The 22,217-nt window shown below is 39.2% G+C and overlaps 2 protein-coding genes across 2 annotated transcripts; both read left to right on the top strand.

Moving 5' to 3' along the window:
* The first annotated feature begins 1,886 nt into the window (after positions 1-1,886).
* Positions 1,887-7,531, top strand: riox1 (ribosomal oxygenase 1). The gene is made up of 15 exons (XM_034699992.1): positions 1,887-2,032; positions 2,263-2,403; positions 2,485-2,630; positions 2,739-2,838; positions 3,471-3,584; positions 3,866-3,972; positions 4,051-4,158; positions 4,533-4,567; positions 4,660-4,838; positions 5,355-5,459; positions 5,543-5,684; positions 5,797-5,917; positions 6,082-6,181; positions 6,274-6,360; positions 6,617-7,531. Exons 1-15 carry the CDS (start codon positions 1,946-1,948, stop codon positions 6,674-6,676), a joined length of 1,632 nt encoding a protein of 543 aa, XP_034555883.1. The 5' UTR covers positions 1,887-1,945; the 3' UTR covers positions 6,677-7,531.
* Positions 7,532-9,895: 2,364 nt separating this feature from the next.
* Positions 9,896-20,248, top strand: cpsf2 (cleavage and polyadenylation specific factor 2). Its single transcript, XM_034699990.1, has 15 exons — positions 9,896-10,054; positions 10,439-10,605; positions 11,866-12,025; positions 12,119-12,224; positions 12,312-12,441; positions 12,558-12,673; positions 12,929-13,116; positions 13,286-13,576; positions 13,751-13,851; positions 14,161-14,364; positions 14,544-14,696; positions 14,936-15,158; positions 15,551-15,865; positions 16,483-16,617; positions 19,797-20,248. The coding sequence occupies exons 2-15, from the start codon at positions 10,457-10,459 to the stop codon at positions 19,887-19,889; spliced, it is 2,364 nt and encodes a 787-aa protein (XP_034555881.1). The 5' UTR covers positions 9,896-10,054; positions 10,439-10,456; the 3' UTR covers positions 19,890-20,248.
* Positions 20,249-22,217: the final 1,969 nt, after the last annotated feature.

The following is a 22,217-nucleotide window of genomic DNA, read 5'->3' as shown; positions in this document are numbered from 1 at the left end:
AGGAGGGTTAAAAACCTCTAACATGGGCTGAAGATATGGCAATGGGTGCTCAAGTTGAGAATTATAGCCATCATTACCACCTCTAAATGAACTGCCTGATCTGAGTGAAATTTGCTCTGTGTTTGCTCCACATTCAACAGTGGAGACGCACGATATACAGGTACGGCTAAACCACTGAGACGAACAGAACTACACAAACACATTTTACTGTCTTAGCGATCAGATTTCAGAAAAGATAAGGAAAGTCATGAGCTGACTTCAAAGCAAAAGTAGTGAGTAACTAGAGCACTGATAGAAATGTAGTGGAGTCAAAAGTACAATAATTATCTTTGAATGTAGTGGAGTAAAAATAATAAGTTCCCCCAAAAAATAATTCTCAAGTAAATTACAGATACTTATAATGTACTTAAGTACAGTACTCAAGTAAATTTACTTACACCACTGGGTTTATATAACCAATGCTTTATTCATAATGGATTATGTGGCAAATAAATAAATTACAGTCAAAAAGACTAAACACAAGTTAAGGAATTTAAGAAAACAGTGACAAGAATCTAGAGAAACATGGGACAATGAAATCAAATCAATAAGTTATATGCCTTTTTATTCTTTAATATGTTTGTGTATATAAAAATGTTGAGCTTTGAATTAAGAACCTGAAACTTTGTAAAAGTTTAGAGAGAACAGGCTGATTTCCATGTCTTTCAAAATATATTTAAAACCTTATACATTCTTTAATTGTTGCTGATCTCAGTTATATGGAACACCAATACAACTTAAAGGAAACTGATATATTCTGACTCTTCAGAAAATGTATGTCTTGTCTTTGTGTGCAATACTTTTGTATGAATAATTTCTTCGACTTTCCTCCCTGTCAGTTATGGATAAAATAAATGACAAACAGGGGGAAAACTGAGCAAGATGCTGTTATTGCTAACATAGAAATGGCTTACGACAGAGATACCTAAGGTCAAGGATTGGGCTGAAGTGATGCAAAGGTTTATACTATGGAAAAACTGACTTATTTGACCAGATTAGAGATGGATAAATTCAAAGGACCTTGGGCAAAAATGGATAGAGTACACAACAACCGCTAGATTGCAATTTACAAGATAAATGCGAACTACCATCCCCTTGGTTCATTGCTACAGATTTTTAAGTGTTACTGGTATTCATATTGTTAATGTATGTTATAACATCAGTATTGTGAATGTTATTATCAATTTCATTATTATCACAATTCTTATTTCATTATATTAATCTTGTTGTATTTTATTTTACTTTAATTACTATGCTTTTATTAGTTATATACTATTCTTCTGGTCCTGTCTCTTGGCTTATATGACTGTTCCTTGAAGTGCAATTTTAAAGAAGGGCCAGTTGGCTTGTATGACTGAAAAAAGAAAAGTGATTTTAGAATAGAGATATTTGGATATATGTTTTCATAAAAGTAAATTCTCACCAGATGTGATAACGACATCCTATTATCAGGTTGTTTTTTTCGTTTTGTTTGTTTTTGTTTTTATTTTTTATGTATTTTGTTTTATTATTAAAAAAGAAAGAAAATGTCATGTTTTTAAGATGTATTGAAACGTGTTATAATGACAAGACATCTCAATAAAAAGAGAATTACAAAAAAAAAAAAAATGCTGTTATTGCCTCTTTTATTAGTATTTCTTTGTTGTTGTTGTCTTGTTTACCTTTTGTTTTCTTCTCCTATAATTCGTTATCTTTTTCTGTAGCATTGATCAATTACTCTGGTGTGATATTATCAAGCATTTATTGCCTACAGTAGTATTCATAATAAGTCCTCTATGGCTGTGGTCACCACTTACTGTGTAACTCTGAGTGGCAGTAGAGAGTTAATTAGGCCGAGACGTACGCAACAAAAGCCTTCGAAGAAGAGGCTCAAGCAGTCGCAGGATGATGACGCACTTACTGGAAAATGGAGAGGAAACACATGTCAGCCTTTGCTTTGTATCAAACTATATCAACCAACGAACCCCCGCCTGCTAAGAAGCCTTTCCTGCAGGTAAAATGTTATTAAATAACAATTGAAATGCTGCTTTACTGTTTTGTTGCTGTGTTTTGGTCGTAGAGGTGTCTCTGTTACATCTGCAGGAGAAGGTACAGTGTTCAGATCAGCACAGCATCCTGATGGCTATTTAATCAAAACGTCCTAATTATCTTAATTTCTCAAGTCTAATTTTTTTTTTGGTTGGCTGTATTTAGTCTTATCTGTTAACGTTCACTGTGTTGTAGGTGGCAGAAAAAAAGAAGAAGAAGAAGGAGAATGGGGTTAGTAAGATAAACAAACCCCATTTAAAGCCTGAAGGGAAGAAAATACGAAAGAAGCTCCAGAAGGCAGTCAAAAGAGAGGAGAGCTTTGAGGAAATGGCAGAGGTAAGGAAAGCAAAGAAGCAAAGATATCAGGTTATCAATAAATAAAAGATCATAGTGTTTCATGAAGTCTTTTTGCTTCAGTTGCAGGATGAGGAGCGTGTAAATGCAGATGGTGAGGATCTAGATGATTTGCTGACTGACCTGTTGAAAGTCAACAACAGCAGGGAGAGAGCCAGCAAGCTGTTCCAGTGGCTCATCAGCCCCATCCCTGCAAAGTCCTTCTTTAAGTAGGGATATGTGTGATCTCATACCTGTCTGTCAATGTGTATTTAGTGGTAAGAGATTGACTGTTTGTTCTTTTTAAATGTAAGCTAATCTTTTTCCTCTTTTTGAAGGGAAACGTGGGAAAAGAAGCCTATTCTTGTTCAACGAAAGAATCCAAATTACTACAAGGGACTATTTTCCACAGCAGAGTTTGATCGTATATTAAGACAGGTAAAGATATGACATAATATGCATAAAGATGCTCCATCCATCTTCAATCAACTTGTTCTGACACACTTTTAAATGTTTACACTGCACCTTTTTTTTTTTTGTCAAACAAAAATTAGAGAATGTTTTCTTTTTGTGAACAAGCATCCAATTATTAGTAAGGGTATGAATATTAAGTCTGATCTATTTTTAATAAATGTAAAGGAAAACACGTAATGTAAAAAGGTTGGTACTTTATTTTTTCTTTTTAAGTTATATATTTGGCCTTTTTGCCTTTATTTGATAGGATAGCTAAAGAGAGACAGGAAATGTGGGGAGTAGAGAGCGTGGGAAGACATGCAGGAAATGGTTGACTGGCCGGGAATTGACCCCCCTGCGAAGAGGACTGTAGCCTCTGTATGTGGGGCGCTTAGACCGCTAGGCCACCAGCGCCCCTAAAGATGGAACTTTTTAATAGGAAAACAATGGTCTTGCATATGATGTTTTATTTATATTTTTCCTGTGTAGTTTTTGGTTTTATTGCACCCCCTTAAAGCTATATTCAAGATTTGTGCGGTTACATGTTCTTCAATAACCACCTGTATTATTTTGTCTAGTGCCACACTGAACTTTATGTCTGTGTTCTCTAATTTTAGGATGATGTTCAATATGGGGTGAATCTTGACGTGACAAGCTACACAAATGGCAAGAGGGAGACGCATAATCCTCCAGGGAGAGCTCTGCCGTTCAGCGTGTGGGACTTTTATGAGGTGCAAATTTGTATTTATTGTTTTGATTACTTCTACTGCAGACATTCTGCAGTGTTTTAATATCTTACACATCCCTTTATAAGTAAGCCCTTTGTTCTCATTTGCTGCTCCAGCTTTTTCTGTGATAGTTCTCACTTTCAGACTTTCAGGACCACTGTCATTAAAAAGCAGTTAGAGGAAGCTGCTTGCGTTGCGAGCACAAAGGCATTTTGTGTTAAGTGCACCATCTACACTCATTGCTGATTAGTAATCATCTTCATCATTGTATCTCTATTTCCCAGAGTGGCTGCTCCCTCCGCATGCTGAACCCTCAGGCGTTCGCCTCCACTGTGTGGAACGTGCTCTCCATCCTTCAGGAGCAGTTTGGCAGCATGACAGGAGCCAATGTGTGAGTAATGGTCCTGTCATCATCTCAAAACCTCTTTCCAACCGTTATTACATACAATATGTGTTTTACCTTGACTAGATACCTGACCCCAGCTGGAACACAAGGCTTTGCTCCACATTATGACGACATTGAGGCGTTTGTGGTTCAGCTAGAGGGGAAGAAACACTGGAGAGTGTACAACCCGAGGTGAGGCACAGTGAGGGATCACACTCACAATTCATTGCAAAGTTATTTTCATGGCATTTACAATGCAGAACAATTGTTAAATGGATGTTTACTATTTCTTGATATAATCATTTACAATTACTAGCTGATCAAGTGATGGCTTAAGAAGCAGGTATTGTTCAATCAACTGCATTTGATGACTTTTGTACCTGTATTTATTTTCTATGCTGGTATTTAGGGGTAGAGGTGTTGTATTATACACTTCATTTTGCCATGTGTGGCTCATGATACACTCAACAATGCTTAGTGCTAGTTTAATTTCAAACTAGTTAATTATTGGTACATTTATACATAGCAAGACACTTTAAGACGTCCTTTTCTGACTTTTTCCTCAGAACCGAGGATGAGGTCCTGCCTGTGCTTTCAAGTAGTGAGTAAAATAATGTTAATTTCTTTGAAACCTTCCTTTTTATGTGAAAACCATTTAACCAAATGGTTAAACTTGCCTTCATTCTTCTCCAGCAAACTTTGATCAGGGAGACATTGGGAAGCCAATCCTGGAAGTAGTGCTGGAGGCAGGGGATCTCCTCTACTTCCCCAGAGGGTTCATCCACCAGGGCGACTGCCTCCCAGATGCCCACTCTCTCCACATCACCATCTCCTCCTACCAGAAGAACAGTTGGGGGGATCTGATGCAGAAGGTGATGCTCTCTAATGAGTGGTCTAATATGAACCATACACAGTTTAAAATAACTGCAACTATCCTGGTTTAAACACAGTTGGAACATAACTGTGTGCTGTGTACTATGGTACACAGACAATAATGCTTTTGAAACTAAACTTGAAGGTTATTTAACATTTAAGTTGTTTAGAAAGCTGTAATCCAGCAATTCGGCTGTGCCATTATTTGACAACCCGCAGATTGGGAAACTTAAGTGATCTAAATTAAGATAAATTAAATTAAACTGAATTGCATTAAATGTCATTTAATTTAATGTATTTTATTGCATTAAATTAAATTAAACTTAATTAAATTTAATTGAATTTGATTTAATTTCTCCGGTAACAACAAAGTTGCTAAATATAAGACCCACTGGATGATCATTATATCTAACAAAAAAGGATTTGGAGACAGCTTTTTGTTTTATTATATACAGAAGTTCCCTTACAGGAGCTATACTAAACGTCTCTTAACTTTTGAACTGTCCTTTCTGTAGTTGGTTCCAGCAGCATTAGAAGTAGCGATGGAGGAGGATGTGGAGTTCAGACAGGGCTTGCCTCTCGACTATCTGACATACATGGGTGTACAGAACTCTGACAAGGTAATAAACCAGTTATTATAAACCAGTCATCAGTCACTCTTACCATCCTTGACTTAAACTAAAGGTCTCCTTTTTGTTTGTAGGACGACCCACGCAGGACAAAGTTTTTCTCAAAAGTTGAGAGTCTGATGAAGAAGCTAACAAATTATGCTCCAGTTGATGCTGCTGTGGATCAGAAAGCCAGAGACTTCCTGCACGACTGCCTTCCTCCTGTGCTTACTCCAGGTACAGGATGGATCAAATCTATTTTAAGAATGAATTCTTGAATGACAAGAAAGTGATACTCCTGCATGCACGTGTGGTTTTCGTTTGAAACATTCTATTGGATCTCCCACAGAGGAATTGGCCAGCAGTGTGCAGGGAGCGCCTGCAAGGTGGGAGCGAGGGCAGGTTAAGGATGTAGGTGCACAAATCACTTTGCAGACCAGAGTTCGACTTCTCCGTGCTGGATGTGCCAGGTGATGCATCTTTATTTAAAGCATTTAGTTTGGAGCTGGTTATGTAAAATATGATGTAACTGTTTGTTGAACAATAAAAACAGCTCTTTAAATGATATGCTGAAGCAGAAATGTACAACTGTAGGTTTATGAAGTGACAGTTTATAAACTTGCTCACGTTCCAGGTTATGCAGCGATGGAGAAGCTGTTCATCTTTACTACACAACAGACAACTCCAGAGTTTACCACAAAGAGGAGCCCAAGAGTTTTGAAATACAATCAGAGGTAAATGGACAGTGTTTGTTTTTTAATATTTCTAAATGTGTCATAAATACAGTGGTTTTCTAATCACTAATAATTGTGTTTTGTTCCTCCAGCACACAGATGCCATTGAGTTTCTGATCCATTCATATCCCAAATTTGTGACTGTAGGAAGTTTGCCCAGTGGTTCAGCAGAGGACAGGGTATGTTGTGGGTTACTTTAGCTTAATTTTTTTTATGGGAGTACATATATTTGTGCTGTTTATCTTCATATACAGTCAATGGTACAATCTCTTTTTCCTTACGGTAAAGATGGGATCTTTTCTTTAAAAAAATTATAGCTTTTTGGGAACAGGCATGTCTCCCCACAGTCCATAGACGTATCAAAACAAGTTCCACATTATCAGTCTGATTAGCAAACTAACATTTGATCCTCATGTGGTTCTCTTTCCCCTCCAGATCTCCTTGGCTGAGCTGCTGTTCGAAAAGGGAGTTATCCACACTGCAGAACCTCTGTAGTGGCTACAAACTCTTCAGTCATGCAGACTGCATGAATAGATTCAAATTCCCTTTAAACAAAACAAGATATTTGATGCAAATCACTTCTTGTCCCAAGTTGTCTGCATTAGCTCTACTGAAATCGTCAGACGGAGCAACACATTTAATGAGCTTGCTCTGAAAAGCATAAAAAAAAACAGCTTTACAAAAATTAAATGATGTCATGTATTGTGCAAAAAAGAGAATCACCAAACTGTACAAATTATTTTGATGACAAACGGCATGTTTATTACTGGTTGATACAACTCATAAACAGAAATACAGAGGTCTTTGTTAAATTATTCATTCGAGGTCCAGCCATGGGTAATTTCCACCACACGACAGGACACACCCCAGGTCGAGGTGGTTTACTTCCAGGTCACCTCCTCACCAGGCTTCAGTTCCCTAAAGAGAGCAAAAGTCAGAGGGTTTCATTAAAACTTGTACAAATAACTGTATTTACATTTCTTTCTAGAGCTCTTTAGTCTGATTTAGCTTTAGACACAACATGGAGAACATTAAGGAGCTGGAATCAGCATTTGGCACCAAAGTGAAACACGTGCTGACTCAAATGTTTAGGTTTGTCAAGGTTAAGTACCAGTATAATGAATTACTAAAAAATGACTGTTTTCAATATGCCACATCATTTGTCTTCACATGTTCAAACTAGAGTTGCAACAGTTACTTTCTGGGGTTTTTGAATTTACCAAACACTTTGATAATTTAATAGTTTGTGGGTTTTACAGCAAAAAAAACCAAACATTACTAGTAAAAGTTTCTCAATTTTAAGTATTTGCTGTTTTTATTGTTTTACAAATGAATAGCTTTCGGCTGTGACCTGTCAATATAAAAAGATGTTCATTTAGAAGTCTGTTATTCATGGTACTTTACAACACAATACAATAAATCAAATTAATGTTCCAATAGTACACAGATTAAGAGGTTACAATGCTTGGCCAATTATTTGGGTCAACCAATATTGTTTTTTCAGGGCCCATACCGACTGATTATTAGTTCATGAGCCCAATAACTAATCTATTGTCGCTGTCAGGCAGAAACCTTATATCTCAATATTTAACATTTTAATTGTTTGCCATGAATCAATACAATTTATCTTTCTTAATGTCTGTCAGTAGACTTTCTAAAATATAACAAGAAAATATCAATGACAAAGCTTGAGGTTGAATCTCATGCAGTGTTTAGTTTTGTGAAAAAAGTTATTTTATTACTTCCTGGAAAACAGTGGTTTTGGAGATACAAGGTTTCTGCCCCATAGTGACACTTTGAAACTGAAATGCATTTACATTAAAAATGAAAACTCATTGAAAATGTTGAATGTGGACTGTCATTCAAAGGAACTAGGCTACTTACTATAGATGAATACGTACAATAGCAGTAAAGGTTAATTTTTATCTCTGAAGACTACACCTTTTACAGTTCATGTATGTATTAACCACTAGTACAAGAACAATAATTTTTCATTCAAGTACAAGTAGCAGTAGTTGTTTGCAGGACATGAGTTGACACAGATTGGTAAATGAAAACAGATGTTTTCCTGACACACACCTGTATTTGCTTGGTTTTCCTTCTTACCTGCTGTACAAAGCACTTTTATTCCTGAAAGCTGTCAGCTTCTGGTCCTGTAGTCTGTCCAGGTATATTCCAATCAAAAAGCCAGCAGGTATCAGCAGGTTCGGCCAGTGCGTCCGAGCAAATGCTACGTAGTTCACCATGGTTCCTGCAAAGAAACACAAAAATAATAAGACATTGAAATACATTCTGTGGCACTGATGTTATACACTGATCAATTTAACAACAAACATGTATAATTGCTTTCAGACAGGATGGCGTATGCTCTCGCATGGATGAAAATGACCGAATCAAACGAGTTATTCTGATTTTTAAAAATAAACTTAGCAGTTATGATCATGGACATTAATTGTTGCAAAAAGTGATCTGATACTGACCTGCTTTCAAGGTACATGTTACTTGTCTAAGATAAGATAGTCCCTTATTTGTCCCACAATGGGGAAATTTAAAGTGTTACAGCAGCAAAGTAAATAGGCCTAGTACAAAACAGTATAAAGTAAACAGGATCATATAAAATAGCAATTATTAAAAAGTTATTAAAAATTAAAGAAGTCAAAATAAGCATATCTTATATACAACTAAATAAGTAAATTAACAGATATTTACAAAACCAGTGACATGGTGAAAAATGTGCACAGACTTGTGGCATAGTATCAAACAATGTACAGAGCAGAGAAGATGGGTAGAAAAAATGTATTGCACATGTATGAAGAGAGGGATGAGTAATTATTGCACGTTAATAAATAGACTGTGTACTACTCTTTTTACTGGTCAGATCATGCATTTCCATAATTCTTCAGCTACTCTTTAACAAGTAAATGCTGGTGATGTTGCTTGTTTAATAGGACCTTGTTTAACCTTTGGAGTTTGTCTCAGTGGAAACTCCGTGAACTTTATGCTTACTAAAAGTAATGCCAGGGAAGAAGATTTCTTTATATGTTTCATATTACGTAACTGAGGTATACCTACGCAATTTTAATTACAGGTGAGGGTAACCTCCTAACCTTGTTTATCTCATAACCAAGCAGTGCTTATAAAACAGAAGCACAAACCACATCCATGCTAGATATCTTGTGTCCTTTATAAAATAGCCCAATAGCCTAAATGCTGCAATAAGCCTTCATCACGTTGAAACACTAAGTAACTCATACTAATTGAACTACAGGCTGCACGTCCTAGCTAGCATAACAGTTAGCTGGGTAGTATTAGCAATACGTCTCAGATTTTCTCGAGGCAAGTTTTCCTTTTATAAATAAAGGTAAGTTGTATTCAGCAACCTTTAACTGTTTAAGAACACTGACATGAACAATAAAGAGACACAACATCGGAATATATGAAAAATCACCTTCTGTTAGCTCCTATCCGTGGCCTTCTTCACTCAGCAGGCAGAGGACATTGGACTCTACCACTCGTGAAAACAGGAAGGTGTTACTCGAGCTTTTATAAAACACTTTTATTACCATAATGGCTTTTGTCGTGTTCTTTTCAAAAGACTCAGAACGTATATACTCACAAATGTAAAGTAATTGTATTTCATTAAGTTAGGATGCTGTTAAAATAAAGCGTTTTGTAACAACACATGCTTGATTAACACCCCTAGACTTGGTACAGTCCGTGCACTTTGACACATGACGCTGCGGCTAACATGTCTGCTTGTAAACTGTGTTCAAAAAGCGCTAGCCAAAATGTCTTAATGTTGGAATAATAGGAACATTCACGTTTCGTTTTTCTTTTTCCAACGGAGAGAAAGTTATATTCTCGTTATTAATGGTATGTAGCACATTCCTATGTCGACCCAATTCATTTGTAATCACAAGCTGGTTACATGTAGCTAGCATGCTAAATACAAAGGCTTTGCCGGGTAATTTAAGTAGCCTTTTAGCTTGCAACCAAACTGTTCACGTTTCATCCACTTTCTGCTAAAAAATCAGTTAAATATTTTACAAGTCAAGGCTTCTGCAGTTATGGCATTTTATAAAGTTTTGCAATTTAAATTCGAACTATGTTTTTTTTTAAATGTCTTTGTTGATTTGATTGAATGAGTGTTGTGCTCCAGAAACACAATTTACTGAATGTGATTTTGGTTTGTTTATTTGGAGAGTCAAGCATAATATTAGAGTGTAATATCTAATATTAATCTTGTTGTAATTTCAGCGTGACAACTGAAGAAATATGACGTCCATTATCAAGCTGACAGCCGTGTCAGGGGTCCACGAGGAGTCTGCTCTCTGTTACCTTCTACAGGTGGATGAATTCCGTTTCCTCCTGGACTGTGGCTGGGATGAGAACTTCTCAATGGACATCATCGATGCTATGAAACGGCAAGTTCTTTCTCCACCTTCACATCACATCAGTTGTAGCTAAGGTTGCAAAGGGGGGGGGGGGGGGGGGGGTTCAGGTATTTTCCATGGGAAGTTAAGCTGGGGAATTTATGGAAATGTATGGGAGTTAAGTGGGAATTGAGGGTAATTTAATGGAAAGTTATCATATCCAAGCATAAATGTTTTGTTATAAGCAGACATCCATCCAAAATAATACAATTAAAACAGATTTATTTGTAAGTATAACTTAATCAAGTGTTAAATATTCTATTTGTGATGGAATTCATAAATCAACTGGACAACAGTACACAGGCAGGAGAGTGCAGTGCAATGCCAAGTCAGTTCTGTCAGACAATTCCTCAGGCATGTACCTTTATTCCCCCAAAGACGACACTACAGTTAGATGACCATATTTGGACAACAGGAAACAAAACAATTGGGAAGAAGAGCTGTGCTCTAGTATGGAGACAGTAAGTTGGTCACAACACAGAGATAAAGACAGGAACAGGGGGAAATACCTTGATTACTACACTGACCCTGTTTCACCCAGCAGCCTCGGCTGACATAGGAAGGGAGTTACTCTGCACCTTATCCAGGAAAAACACAAGAGTTAAACATTCTTACATACATATATATAAGACTATGAAAATTCCACGACACTATTGAACATCAATTGTTTCATTGCAGAACAAAAAGGTGAATGTTGAGTCAGATATTACTCATCCCCCCGACCCAACCCATTCAAAAATTAACAAAAATGTAATCCCAACAGAGTCCCATTCAAAATGTTAAATGAAAAGAGCTGCTGTCCCTCCAACAAAGTCCCATTCAACATGCAAATAAAAAAGTATCTTCCCTCAGGCTTCTCAAGCCTAGCCTCTGCATTTTTGCTAAACCCTTTCAGGCAATGGGCTCTTCCTGCGTCTCATCAACATCCTCCATGTCCACTTCCTCAACATCCAACTCTGACTCTTCCTCTTCAGTGTCACTGTCCAGCCTTGTTGAGGATGGCTCTGCATAGATATTCAACTGTGCTTGCATGAAATCTAGTTGTTTTAGTCAGGATTATGTTAAAATATATTTTCCCCAAGTATATTTAAGTTCCCTATCAAGAGCCAACCCTCAATTTAGTAAATTCCTGGTTTATTCCCGTGAATTCCCATAGAAAGTTTCCAGCTTTGAAAATTCCCGGAATTTTGCAACCTTAGTGTTTGCCCTCTTTAGTGAATTAAAGGTGTGTGATGTTCCTTTTCCCCGCAGATATGTTCATCAGGTCGATGCTGTGCTCCTCTCTCACCCTGATCCCATACACCTGGGAGCCCTGCCGTATGCTGTGGGCAAACTCGGTCTAAACTGTACTATCTATGCTACAATCCCTGTCTACAAGATGGGTCAGATGTTCATGTATGACCTGTACCAGGTAAGAAATGTCCTGCATGTTAAGTTATTTTTTAAGAGAGCTTGGCTGCATGATCCCCTGTGCTTTAAAAATCACATTCTTTTCTCCATTTAGTCTCGAAACAACAGTGAAGATTTCACACTCTTCACCCTTGATGATGTGGACAGTGCTTTTGATAAAATCCAGCAGCTGAAGTACTCTCAGATTGTCAATCTGAAAGGTGAGTTAGTTGCAGACCCTTAGGAGTAACCCACAGTTCTGTATCACAGATATCAGCATGTTTAACATCCTTATTTCTCCTTTGCAGGGAAGGGGCATGGTCTTTCCATAACGCCTCTTCCGGCTGGTCACATGATCGGAGGCACAATTTGGAAGATTGTGAAGGACGGGGAGGAGGAGATCGTGTATGCCGTAGACTTCAACCACAAGAGAGAAATGTGAGCACAGAAAAAAAAATCTGATAAAGTAGAATATATGTTCTTTGTACAAGCTGCTCCTAGCTTTTAAATTGTCTTTAAGTCAATGCCTTTACTTTTCTGTTTCTCTGCTCTAGCCACCTCAACGGCTGCACATTAGAGAGCATCAGTCGTCCTTCTTTACTTATCACAGACTCTTTCAACGCAACGTATGTGCAGCCACGTCGCAAACAAAGAGATGAGATGCTGCTGAGTAAGTCATTTTCACAAGACTTTACTACGTGCTTTAAAATCCAAAATGTATACTGTAGAATTATTCATCATTTGAAGATAGTTTATCATTTTAGGATAATTGTTATCAACTAATAAATGAGGCTGCTATTCTTATTCAGTTTCAACATCAACAATGGAATTCAAGAGCAAATTATAGTTATCTCTTCTTGTTCTTAGTCACAGTGTTTGGGTTTTTTAATACCGTTTGAAACGTAACATCCTCTTTAACTCACAGCCAACGTAATGGAGACCCTGCGTGGTGATGGTAATGTCCTTATTGCCGTGGATACAGCTGGGCGTGTGCTCGAGCTGGCTCAGCTGCTGGACCAGATTTGGAGGACGAAGGATGCTGGGCTTGGAGTTTACCCACTAGCTCTGCTCAACAATGTCAGCTACAATGTGGTGGAGTTCTCAAAGTCACAGGTATCAGTCGTGGAGTATTACCCTATAGAGGATTTGTGTTGTTTAACATGATGGTTATTAGGATGACTTAAATGTACACAGTAAATTAACTTGGTGACACTGGTGCACAGGTGTGGATACTAAACTGCTCTGACCCATGATTAATCGTTAATCTACTGTCTGCCTGTAGGTGGAGTGGATGAGTGATAAGCTCATGAGGTGTTTTGAAGACAAGAGAAACAACCCTTTCCAATTCCGTCACCTGACGCTCTGCCACAGTCTGGCAGATCTGGCCCGGGTGCCCAGCCCCAAAGTGGTGCTCTGCAGCCAGCCGGACCTGGAGTCTGGCTTCTCCAGAGAACTCTTCATCCAGTGGTGCCAAGACGGTAAAAACTCTGTCATCCTTACCTACCGCACTACTCCTGGAACCCTCGCCCGCTACCTCATCGACAACCCTGGAGAGAAGATGCTGGACCTTGAGGTGAGTCCAGCTGTCAGTATACTGATTTACCATGACGACCGGGGTATTTTGATTTGTCTCCTTCCCCACGGGAAGCTCTTGTTTCTCACATCAAGACCCAGCTGGCGTAACAACAGAATGTGTCATTCTGTCATTTGCACCTTATCCATCTTCTTCTCTCTTTCATTATGACAGGTGAGGAAAAGAGTGAAGCTTGAAGGCAAGGAGCTGGAAGAATTCCTTGAGAAGGATAAAATAAAGAAAGAAGCAGCTAAAAAGCTGGAACAAGCAAAAGAGTAAGTGTCAGCAGAAAAAGCTGTGGGGCTTAAGGGCTGGATTTATCTTTTTTTTCAAGCATATTAGTGTAACAAAATATATGATTCTTACATTTTCATGGTCTGTAAACAGCTTAAACAGCAAATCATGCAAAAAGTGCACATGAATGCTAATGATGGTCTAAATTGCACATTAAAAACAGGTCGTTTAAATGTAAATCCGAATTTGAGATGAGTCATGTCACTTAAAAAACACGATTACACTGCGGTTGAGCTGAAAAATCTGTCGTCTGTGCCAGGAGGAACTCATTACGTTTCTTGCACTCGCAGGGTGGATGTAGACTCCAGCGACGAGAGCGACATGGACGATGATCTGGATCAGCCGGCCGCGGTGAAAACCAAACACCACGACCTGATGATGAAGGCAGAGGGGAGCCGCAAAGGCAGTTTCTTCAAACAAGCCAAAAAGTCTTATCCTATGTTCCCCACTCATGAGGAGAGAATCAAGTGGGACGAGTACGGGGAAATTATCAGGTACTACAATATTTGAAGGAAAAAAAACTAAACCGACACAAGAAACAAAGCAAACTATGAAAACGATGTGAAGTATGCAAGTAGGGATAAAGATTACTAAACAAAGGGGAGAGTATATGAAGATGCAGAGATCTGGATTTGTGGTCATCTTTAATGGATCGTAAATGTTCTCTTAACAGGCTAGAAGAGTTCCTGGTCCCTGAACTGCAGGCCACAGAGGAGGAGAAAAACAAACTGGAATCTGGGTTGACGAATGGTGATGAGCCCATGGATCAGGATCTGTCTGTTGTTCCCACTAAATGCATCTCTAGCATGGAAAATCTGGAAATCAGGTCAGTGATCTTTGAAATGTGTCTGCTACAAGAACTGATGATTACCAAAGTTTCTGATACTTCTCGCCCCCCTTATGAACTGCCATTAGAGATCAGAGGTGGCCGAAGTTACAGGGTTACAGGTGTGCATACGTGGTTCAATGTATGGCTCATGGCTCATGTCTCCTGCAACAAATTCATCAAGAAAACTTGCCTGCACTGGTTGTTATATAAAGACATCTCTCTCCATTTCTCTACAGAGCAAGGATATCTTACATCGACTATGAAGGTCGCTCTGATGGTGACTCCATCAAGAAGATTATAAATCAGATGAAGCCCAGACAGCTGGTGATCGTTCACGGGCCGCCAGAAGCCAGCCTGGATCTGGCTGAGTCCTGCAAAGCCTTCAGCAAGGACATTAAAGTGTACACCCCAAAACTGCAGGAGACTGTGGACGCCACCAGTGAAACACACATCTACCAGGTCAGACTTTGTCTAGTTTTTAGAGTTAATTTAGCTGTCTGTGTTTGCATTTTATCCCCTTAATGTGTTTTGTAGATTCAGAAATCTTAGCCCCAGGATTTGCAATCAGACATACCTGATAGAAGGCTAAGAAGGAAAAATATGCTTGTCCTCTAATGGTGTTAAATATATCAAACACCTATACATTTTGAATACATTTTTTTATTCAGTTGGACATTGTGAGTTTGCTTCAAACAGCATACTAAGTTTTATCTTTTTACTAAGATAAAGATCATGTGCTAAATTGTCAAAGGGCAGTATTCAGCCCAAAGGCCACCAGCTGAAAAGTTCATGCCTAAAGCTCTAAAACAAATCCTGTATCTTCATCCTGTCCTCCTCTCCTCATGCTAAAGGTACGATTGAAAGACTCCCTGGTGAGCTCGCTGCAGTTCTGCAAGGCCAAAGACACAGAGCTTGCCTGGATCGACGGCGTGCTGGACATGCGGGTGGTGAAGGTGGACATGGGCGTGATGCTGGAGGAGGGAGCTAAAGAGGAAGCAGAGGAAGGCGATATGCCCATGGAGGTGGCGCCAGATCTGGGCATCGACAACAGCGCTGCAGCGGTGGCGGCACAGCGGGCGATGAAGAACCTTTTCGGGGAGGATGAGAAGGAGGTTTCGGAGGAGAGTGACGTTATTCCAACGCTGGAGCCTCTGCCATCACATGAGGTCAGCCAGAGGACGCTATCTAGCAATGATAGATCATTACATCAGATTGTGTTGTATCCTCTCCACCTTCCTCTAAAAAATATTCAGTGTCTTGTAGGTTTTTTGTCCTCTGAAAAATCTAACCACCTCCTCCTCTCTGTAATTGTTAAACCCAGGATGAACTCTATGAATATGCAAAATGTTCTTTTTACATGAGTTTAAGTATTGGTAAAAGGATGTCCCACACATTACTTAGAAGCACATTCACAGTGTATGCATGCTAATGGATCCGAGTTTCCACAGTACACTTATGTTAGTCCAATGTGGGACCATGATTGGTTGGAATACTAGTGTCTGCAGCACAAATCATGCAAGTGAAAACACTTTAAATTGAGATTCAAGGTCAGCTTGGAGAAATGCTTCCCCTGCAGCAGATTAATGACTGAAAGCTTTCTAGTTTTAAACTCTGAGCACACATCATTCTGCACAGTTAATGTCAGACACTAGAAGGACAAAACTTTTGTTTTCACGCCTTAAGACTCCCTAGTTTTTAATGTTTCAACTAGGATGTCTCCTAAAGGGCATACAAGCAATCAAGACAGCCCTCTAACTGGCACTCTCCTCCGTCCTCCCTGCAGATTTCAGGCCATCAGTCGGTGTTCATCAACGAGCCACGCTTGTCTGACTTCAAGCAGGTCCTGCTGAGAGAAGGCATCCAGGCCGAGTTTGTAGGAGGAGTGCTTGTGTGCAACAACATGGTGGCCGTCCGCAGGGTGAGTGTCCTTCCCACAGGCTCTGTGAGCGTGATATCCATCAGCTTCCTGCAACGCCAACCCCTGATAAAAAGGAAAAGAGGCCAGAAAGGAAGACATATGGCACAGGCTTGTTTTTTCTGCCAGAACCACACAATCAAAAGATTCCCACATTCATTCATGTTTCTGGTCTTTGAATTGTAGCCAGTGTTCTGAGGAGAATTAAAGGACCCGTTAAAAAAAAAAAAACACATGAAAGAATTAGGCATCCGAACACGTCTCATCAAACAGATGTAACTTGAAAGGCTCTTGGCTTATCACTATTAATACACCCTTTCACATCTCCTGTCTGTACCCTTCAGAAAGCATTATACCTTGAGACACCTTTGAAAGAACTCTCAGAGAATGATTTATCACTGCAGTAAAAAGGTACAGACAGATTACATTTCCAGTGACGGGAGTATTTTATTGCCTTGGTTTACGTTGACTGAGCAATAACAAATAGTGAAAATTCATCTCTCAGGATATACACACAACTTATGTTAACATTCTCCCTTACACTCCATAATGGATTGTGTATCCAGCAGCTAAGCCTGGAGTTTATAGAAACACAGGAAGAGGCAACACACTGTGGACTTAATATTCAAATGTCTCTCTTTGAGCTGCATTGGCAATCAACCAAAAGAGTATTGTCAGCATTTAAGCAGCCTTTAAGGGGAGTTGATGACCATGAAATGATGCTTACGCTACTGCATTAAAGATTGAGGATTGGTGTTTTCTAATGAGGACCAATAATCACAGATTCAAGGATGATTTTTTTTCTTCTGAGGATTATTCTGATCTGTTTTAATCTGAAAAGTAAACAAGGTAGTTCTTTACAGTTTTAATTTGGTCTACCTAGTTACTTTTTAGAAGGGCTTGAAATATAGATTGAAGTGCAACAGGCAGGACATTTCGAGCTAGGGATTTAAACTTCTTAACCACACACTTAAAGGTGACATATCATGCAAAATCGACTTTTTAATGGTTCTCTACCTGAAATATGTTTCCGTGGCATGTCTACAAACCCCCCGAAAAGGAAAGAAATCCATTCTGCCCCTGTTCTGATTTCTCCACCTTTCTGTAAATGTGTGCTGAAACGAGCCGTTTCAGTTTTCAGTGTTTTTCATACGTCACAACAATATCCAGTCTTTAAAGGAAGTCAGAGCTTGGAGCTTGTTCAGCCCATAGACTGTATAAAATACAACTCAACCACTTCCCGTTTTTCATTCCCTGCACACGTGTGCAAACAAGGAGCTTAGGAGGGAGGCATGCTAGTTGTAGGGTGTCGTAAAAAACACAAAGGTCGGTTTTACTCCCGACGTCTGCAGATTTGAAGATCTAGTGGATGATTTTTATTTTTCATGGAAAAGTGCTAGCGCTAGCTAGCATAGCCACATAGCTACATGTTCCTCGCTGTGTACCAAGACACACGTCGACATACTGACAAATAAAACAACAAGAAACACTAAATCTGTGACCAACCGTTCAGAAAGGTCCTGCTACAGGCGCCTCTCCGTCAGGATCAGATTCTGGATCAGATTCAGAGGGTTGAAGTAACGCAGGTCTGTGAGCAGCCGTGTATATTCAGCCAACATGTAAACATTAGATCAACATGCTGGAGAGCCGAGGCCACATCCACTTCCTGAGGGTAGCGTGGTCAGAGAGCTCATTCTCATTTAAAGGCATAGACACAGAAATCAGACTGTTCTGAGCAGGGCTGAAAAAGAGGGGGTTACAGGCATACCAAAATCTGATTTAAAAGTGTTTTTTTGAGCAATACATTTGAAAAACATGTTTTGGGGACCTCTTAGACCAATATATTTTGATGAAAAAGAGCATAATATGTCACCTTTAACAAAAACCTATCTCATTCATATTTAAGATCTGTAATCAGACAGTTTCATAAGGGACTATGTCCACTAACAGTTTTTTTTGTGCTGGCAGCGCCTTTTTTCTGCCTCTGCAGTTATCAATGAGAGATGTCTGATCTTTTTGAGTCTGCTAAAAATAAAGGGTATCCCTGACCCAACCCATATAGGATGGAGGAGAGGCAGATTTCCAGCAAAAAAAAATCTGACGTCTGGCCAATAAAGTGAGGAAGGCTATAAAATCAGTTTGGGTTTTTGGGAGGACCATCGCATGAGGACGTAACATAAGACCAGTAATTTTGTAGAGCTGAGCAGGACCAGAGCATATGAATCAGTGAGGTAGGTTGTTGCTTACTACCGAGCATTTTCAAATAGATTTACTAAGGGGAGCAGAAGTGCAGAAGGACATCTTTAGTTTTGTAACCTAGCAACAGTAAGCTCAAGTGAGAAGTGCTCTAAAGTTGAGGTGATGGGAGCTGCCAGCAGAAAAAACACTGTTAGTGGAAACAGGCCCTCAATGTCTTCTTTAATATGACTCCTCTTTATCCCCTCTACTTAAAGCCTGGGTTATGTCTTTTAATTAAGTATTCATAGCTCTACTTAACAAACAACATAACAAGTAAATTATAAGGCATGTGTTGAGAGTGGGAGATGCAACGTCCCTTATTGGAAGATTACATTTTTTATCTTGTATGAATAGTTTATGAGTCACACTGAGGTTGTTTAAGGGCTAGAATTTGTTTACAAGTGGGGAAATTGAATAGGTTTGATTCAGAGAAGAATAAAATGTGAAATAAACTAGCTCTTCCAGCACAAACTTGAACATTAAACACAAAGAGTAAACAAGCACAGCTTGCCTAAGTGGGATAAAAAACCCCAGTGGCACATAAGAACATCTCACCCCAGAAGGAACACATACTAAAAAAAAAAAGAGGCAGAACTCAACAGAAGTAAAAGACAGCGTAGAAGTGAGCCAGGACACCAACAACAAAATGCATAATTGACAAGGACTTAAAATAGGCGCAACCCAGAAAGTGAAATCAAAGAGAAGTGAGACTTTTAAAGGAGTGTGTGTTGAGTGTGTGTGCTATTTCAAATCTTGGAAGCGGATCACTTCATTAGACATTTAAATCCTGTGAAGGTCTGTGGGAAACAACGGAGAGCTGTTTTTATGTTGCAGGTCGAGCTCTTTTATATCCGTGTTTAAAGGTGAAACCATGTTGTATTAAGTGTAAATGAGTGTTAAGTGTGGACCTGTGTGACCCCTGCATCTTTGTACTCTCTGTCCAGACGGAGGCCGGACGCATTGGCCTGGAAGGCTGCCTGTGTGACGACTACTATAAGATCCGGGAGCTGCTGTATCAGCAGTATGCCGTGGTATAGCAGCAGCAGCAGCAGGAGGAGGAGCAGGACACGCCGCAGAGAGCAAACCCAGGCAATACAGAGACAATCCTCGCAGAGGACTTTACCCAGAGGAGAGGAGTAAAACACACTCATGGGCGGCTCAAGCTGTTTTGCTACAAACTGTTGTACATTTCCCCTTTAATAATTTTGTCCCAGGTCGTTTTTTTAAATTGTTAGTTTACCGCCATGATGTGACAGATATATGACTGACCTCTCTGTTCAAACAATCCTGAGGTTCTTTCTTTCGTTCCTACAACACCTCCCACTGTACAGCAACATCCTAAATGGGGCATTTCCCTTGTGACTCTGACATTAAACCAGCCTTTTTCAAATGTGAATCCCTGTCAAAGATTTGTCCCTGATATCCAGAGAAGGATCAGGGTGTTTAACTAGATACTTTACGAGTAGGTTAAAAAGTTGATTTCAAGCCATTTCCCCCATTCTTACACTGGCCATGTCTAATTTTCTACCCTTGTTTTCTTTTTCACTAGTTTTCCCAGTAAGTGTAGTGATATTTAGCACTTATTAGTCATCATCAGATAAATGCATTCACCCATCACTCTGTTATTCACTGTATTTGCTGCAGGAGTATTGTTTGGATAATATGACAGTTGCAGATATTTTACACACAGAGATTGGAATCTGGATAAAATTGACACAAACATAATAATTATAATAATAATACATTTTATTTATATAGCACCTTTTAAAAACATGTTTACAAAGTGCTTTACAGAGTGCAAGACATAGCAAGATAAAACACAAAAGCACATGACAAAGGTAAGGAGAGCTAAAATGAATTAAGTAAAGACAATAATAAAAACCATGCAGAAATTAAAAAGTCAGTGATGAGTTAGAAGTCAAAGCACATTTAAAACAGTGTGTTTTTAAAAGAGATTTAAAAGAGGAAAAGGAGGAGGCTTGCCTGATCTCATCCGGCAGGTCATTCCAGAGCGACGATTGCAAAGGCCCAGTCGCCTCTGGTTTTTAACTTCGCCCTTGGAAGTTCCAAGAGGGACCTGCCCGAGGATCTCAGGCAGCAGTTGGGGACATACATTTTAAGGCATTCACTTAGGTACTCAGGGGCCAGTCCATTTATTGCTTTAAAAGTGAGTGTTAAAATCTTAAAATCAATCTAAAACCCACAGGCAACCAGTGAAGGGAGGCTAAAATTGGTGTGATGTGGCTAAGCATTATGTAATTTTTTGCGCCAAACAAAATCAAAATAAAAGCAATAAATTCAGAGTATGCAAAAATGTAGCACTCAAGTCAACTTCCAAAACCAACATTGCCCATAATGCAATTATGATAGCATCATTCATAAAATGTAATACAATCTTTCCTGTCCAAGAAATTCCCACAAACTTGTAATGCAGGTTGCATCCTGTCTCTTAGCCTGAACTGAGATAACCCTGATGACATCATCACTGTAGTTTACTTAATGGAAATATCTGCTGAGAAGCCCCACGAGATGAATTTCTGAGCCTGAATGGTTCTGTGCAGGATGGGGTAAACTGTTCTCACATTTGCAGAAGTCCCCTTTATGTTTGGATTTTGCTGCATTGTTTAAGTATAAATGAATACATCTCATACTAAGCTATTCAAAATGTAAGTTTAGTATAAAAACACCTCAAACTAAATCCAGCCCCGTATTTTGTTGTAGTACATGCTGTTAGCTCATGAACATTTAACGTTTCCTTCCTACTAGGTAAACTAGTTACTGTGTTAACACCAGATGGAGACATTTTTCAGCTGTATCTAACCAGCCTCAAAATACCCATATAAAGTCCTCCCATGCAGCAGGACCATCACACATACAGCAGTGAGATGACAATGTCCCTGAAGTGATAACTGAGATTGAATATTATTCAACCCGATATGTATGAGGCAAACTAGGATTAACATCAATCACTTTATATTTTAGGGAACCATCTTTCACAGCAAAAAAAAAAAGTGCTTTCCTCCCTGGCTGTTTGCGACAGGGTAAAAAAATATAATGTAACGCTTCAGCAGTTTGTTTTCTTATCTTTTTCTGGCACACATGGATATACACCTCACCTCTGCCGTGCTCCACTGAGGTCTAACCGGTGTATTAGAAAGTTGGGTGATAAGCAGGGATGTTGCCTGCAGTGGTGGATGGAGTTGAGGTGAGGTGGAGGTGTCGCTGCTGGAGTGATGTGTCGACTGCAGCCGTGGTGGCACATTGACTCGGTTGATTACGTTTTCAGCGTTGTGTGAATCCCCGGGGTAGATCCCTGGAACGGACAGCTGCGGAATGCTACTTTTATGGATACACCAATACAACCC

Source organism: Notolabrus celidotus, chromosome 13, assembly GCF_009762535.1.
Source record: "Notolabrus celidotus isolate fNotCel1 chromosome 13, fNotCel1.pri, whole genome shotgun sequence".
NCBI lineage: Eukaryota > Metazoa > Chordata > Actinopteri > Labriformes > Labridae > Notolabrus > Notolabrus celidotus.
The sequence above is the reverse complement of the archived record's forward strand: the minus strand, read 5'-3'. Positions and strand labels throughout refer to the sequence as shown.

Bases quoted from the DNA above. Each gene is read 5' to 3' on its own strand.
- riox1 (XM_034699992.1), top strand. From the start codon at position 1,946: ATGGAGAGGAAACACATGTCAGCCTTTGCTTTGTATCAAACTATATCA. The intron at 5,460-5,542 runs GTAATAAACCAG...TTTTGTTTGTAG, and splicing joins GTGTACAGAACTCTGACAAG to GACGACCCACGCAGGACAAA. The intron at 6,361-6,616 runs GTATGTTGTGGG...TTTCCCCTCCAG, and splicing joins GTGGTTCAGCAGAGGACAGG to ATCTCCTTGGCTGAGCTGCT.
- cpsf2 (XM_034699990.1), top strand. From the start codon at position 10,457: ATGACGTCCATTATCAAGCTGACAGCCGTGTCAGGGGTCCACGAGGAG. The intron at 13,117-13,285 runs GTATCAGTCGTG...GTCTGCCTGTAG, and splicing joins TGGAGTTCTCAAAGTCACAG to GTGGAGTGGATGAGTGATAA. The intron at 13,852-14,160 runs GTAAGTGTCAGC...TTGCACTCGCAG, and splicing joins AAGCTGGAACAAGCAAAAGA to GGTGGATGTAGACTCCAGCG.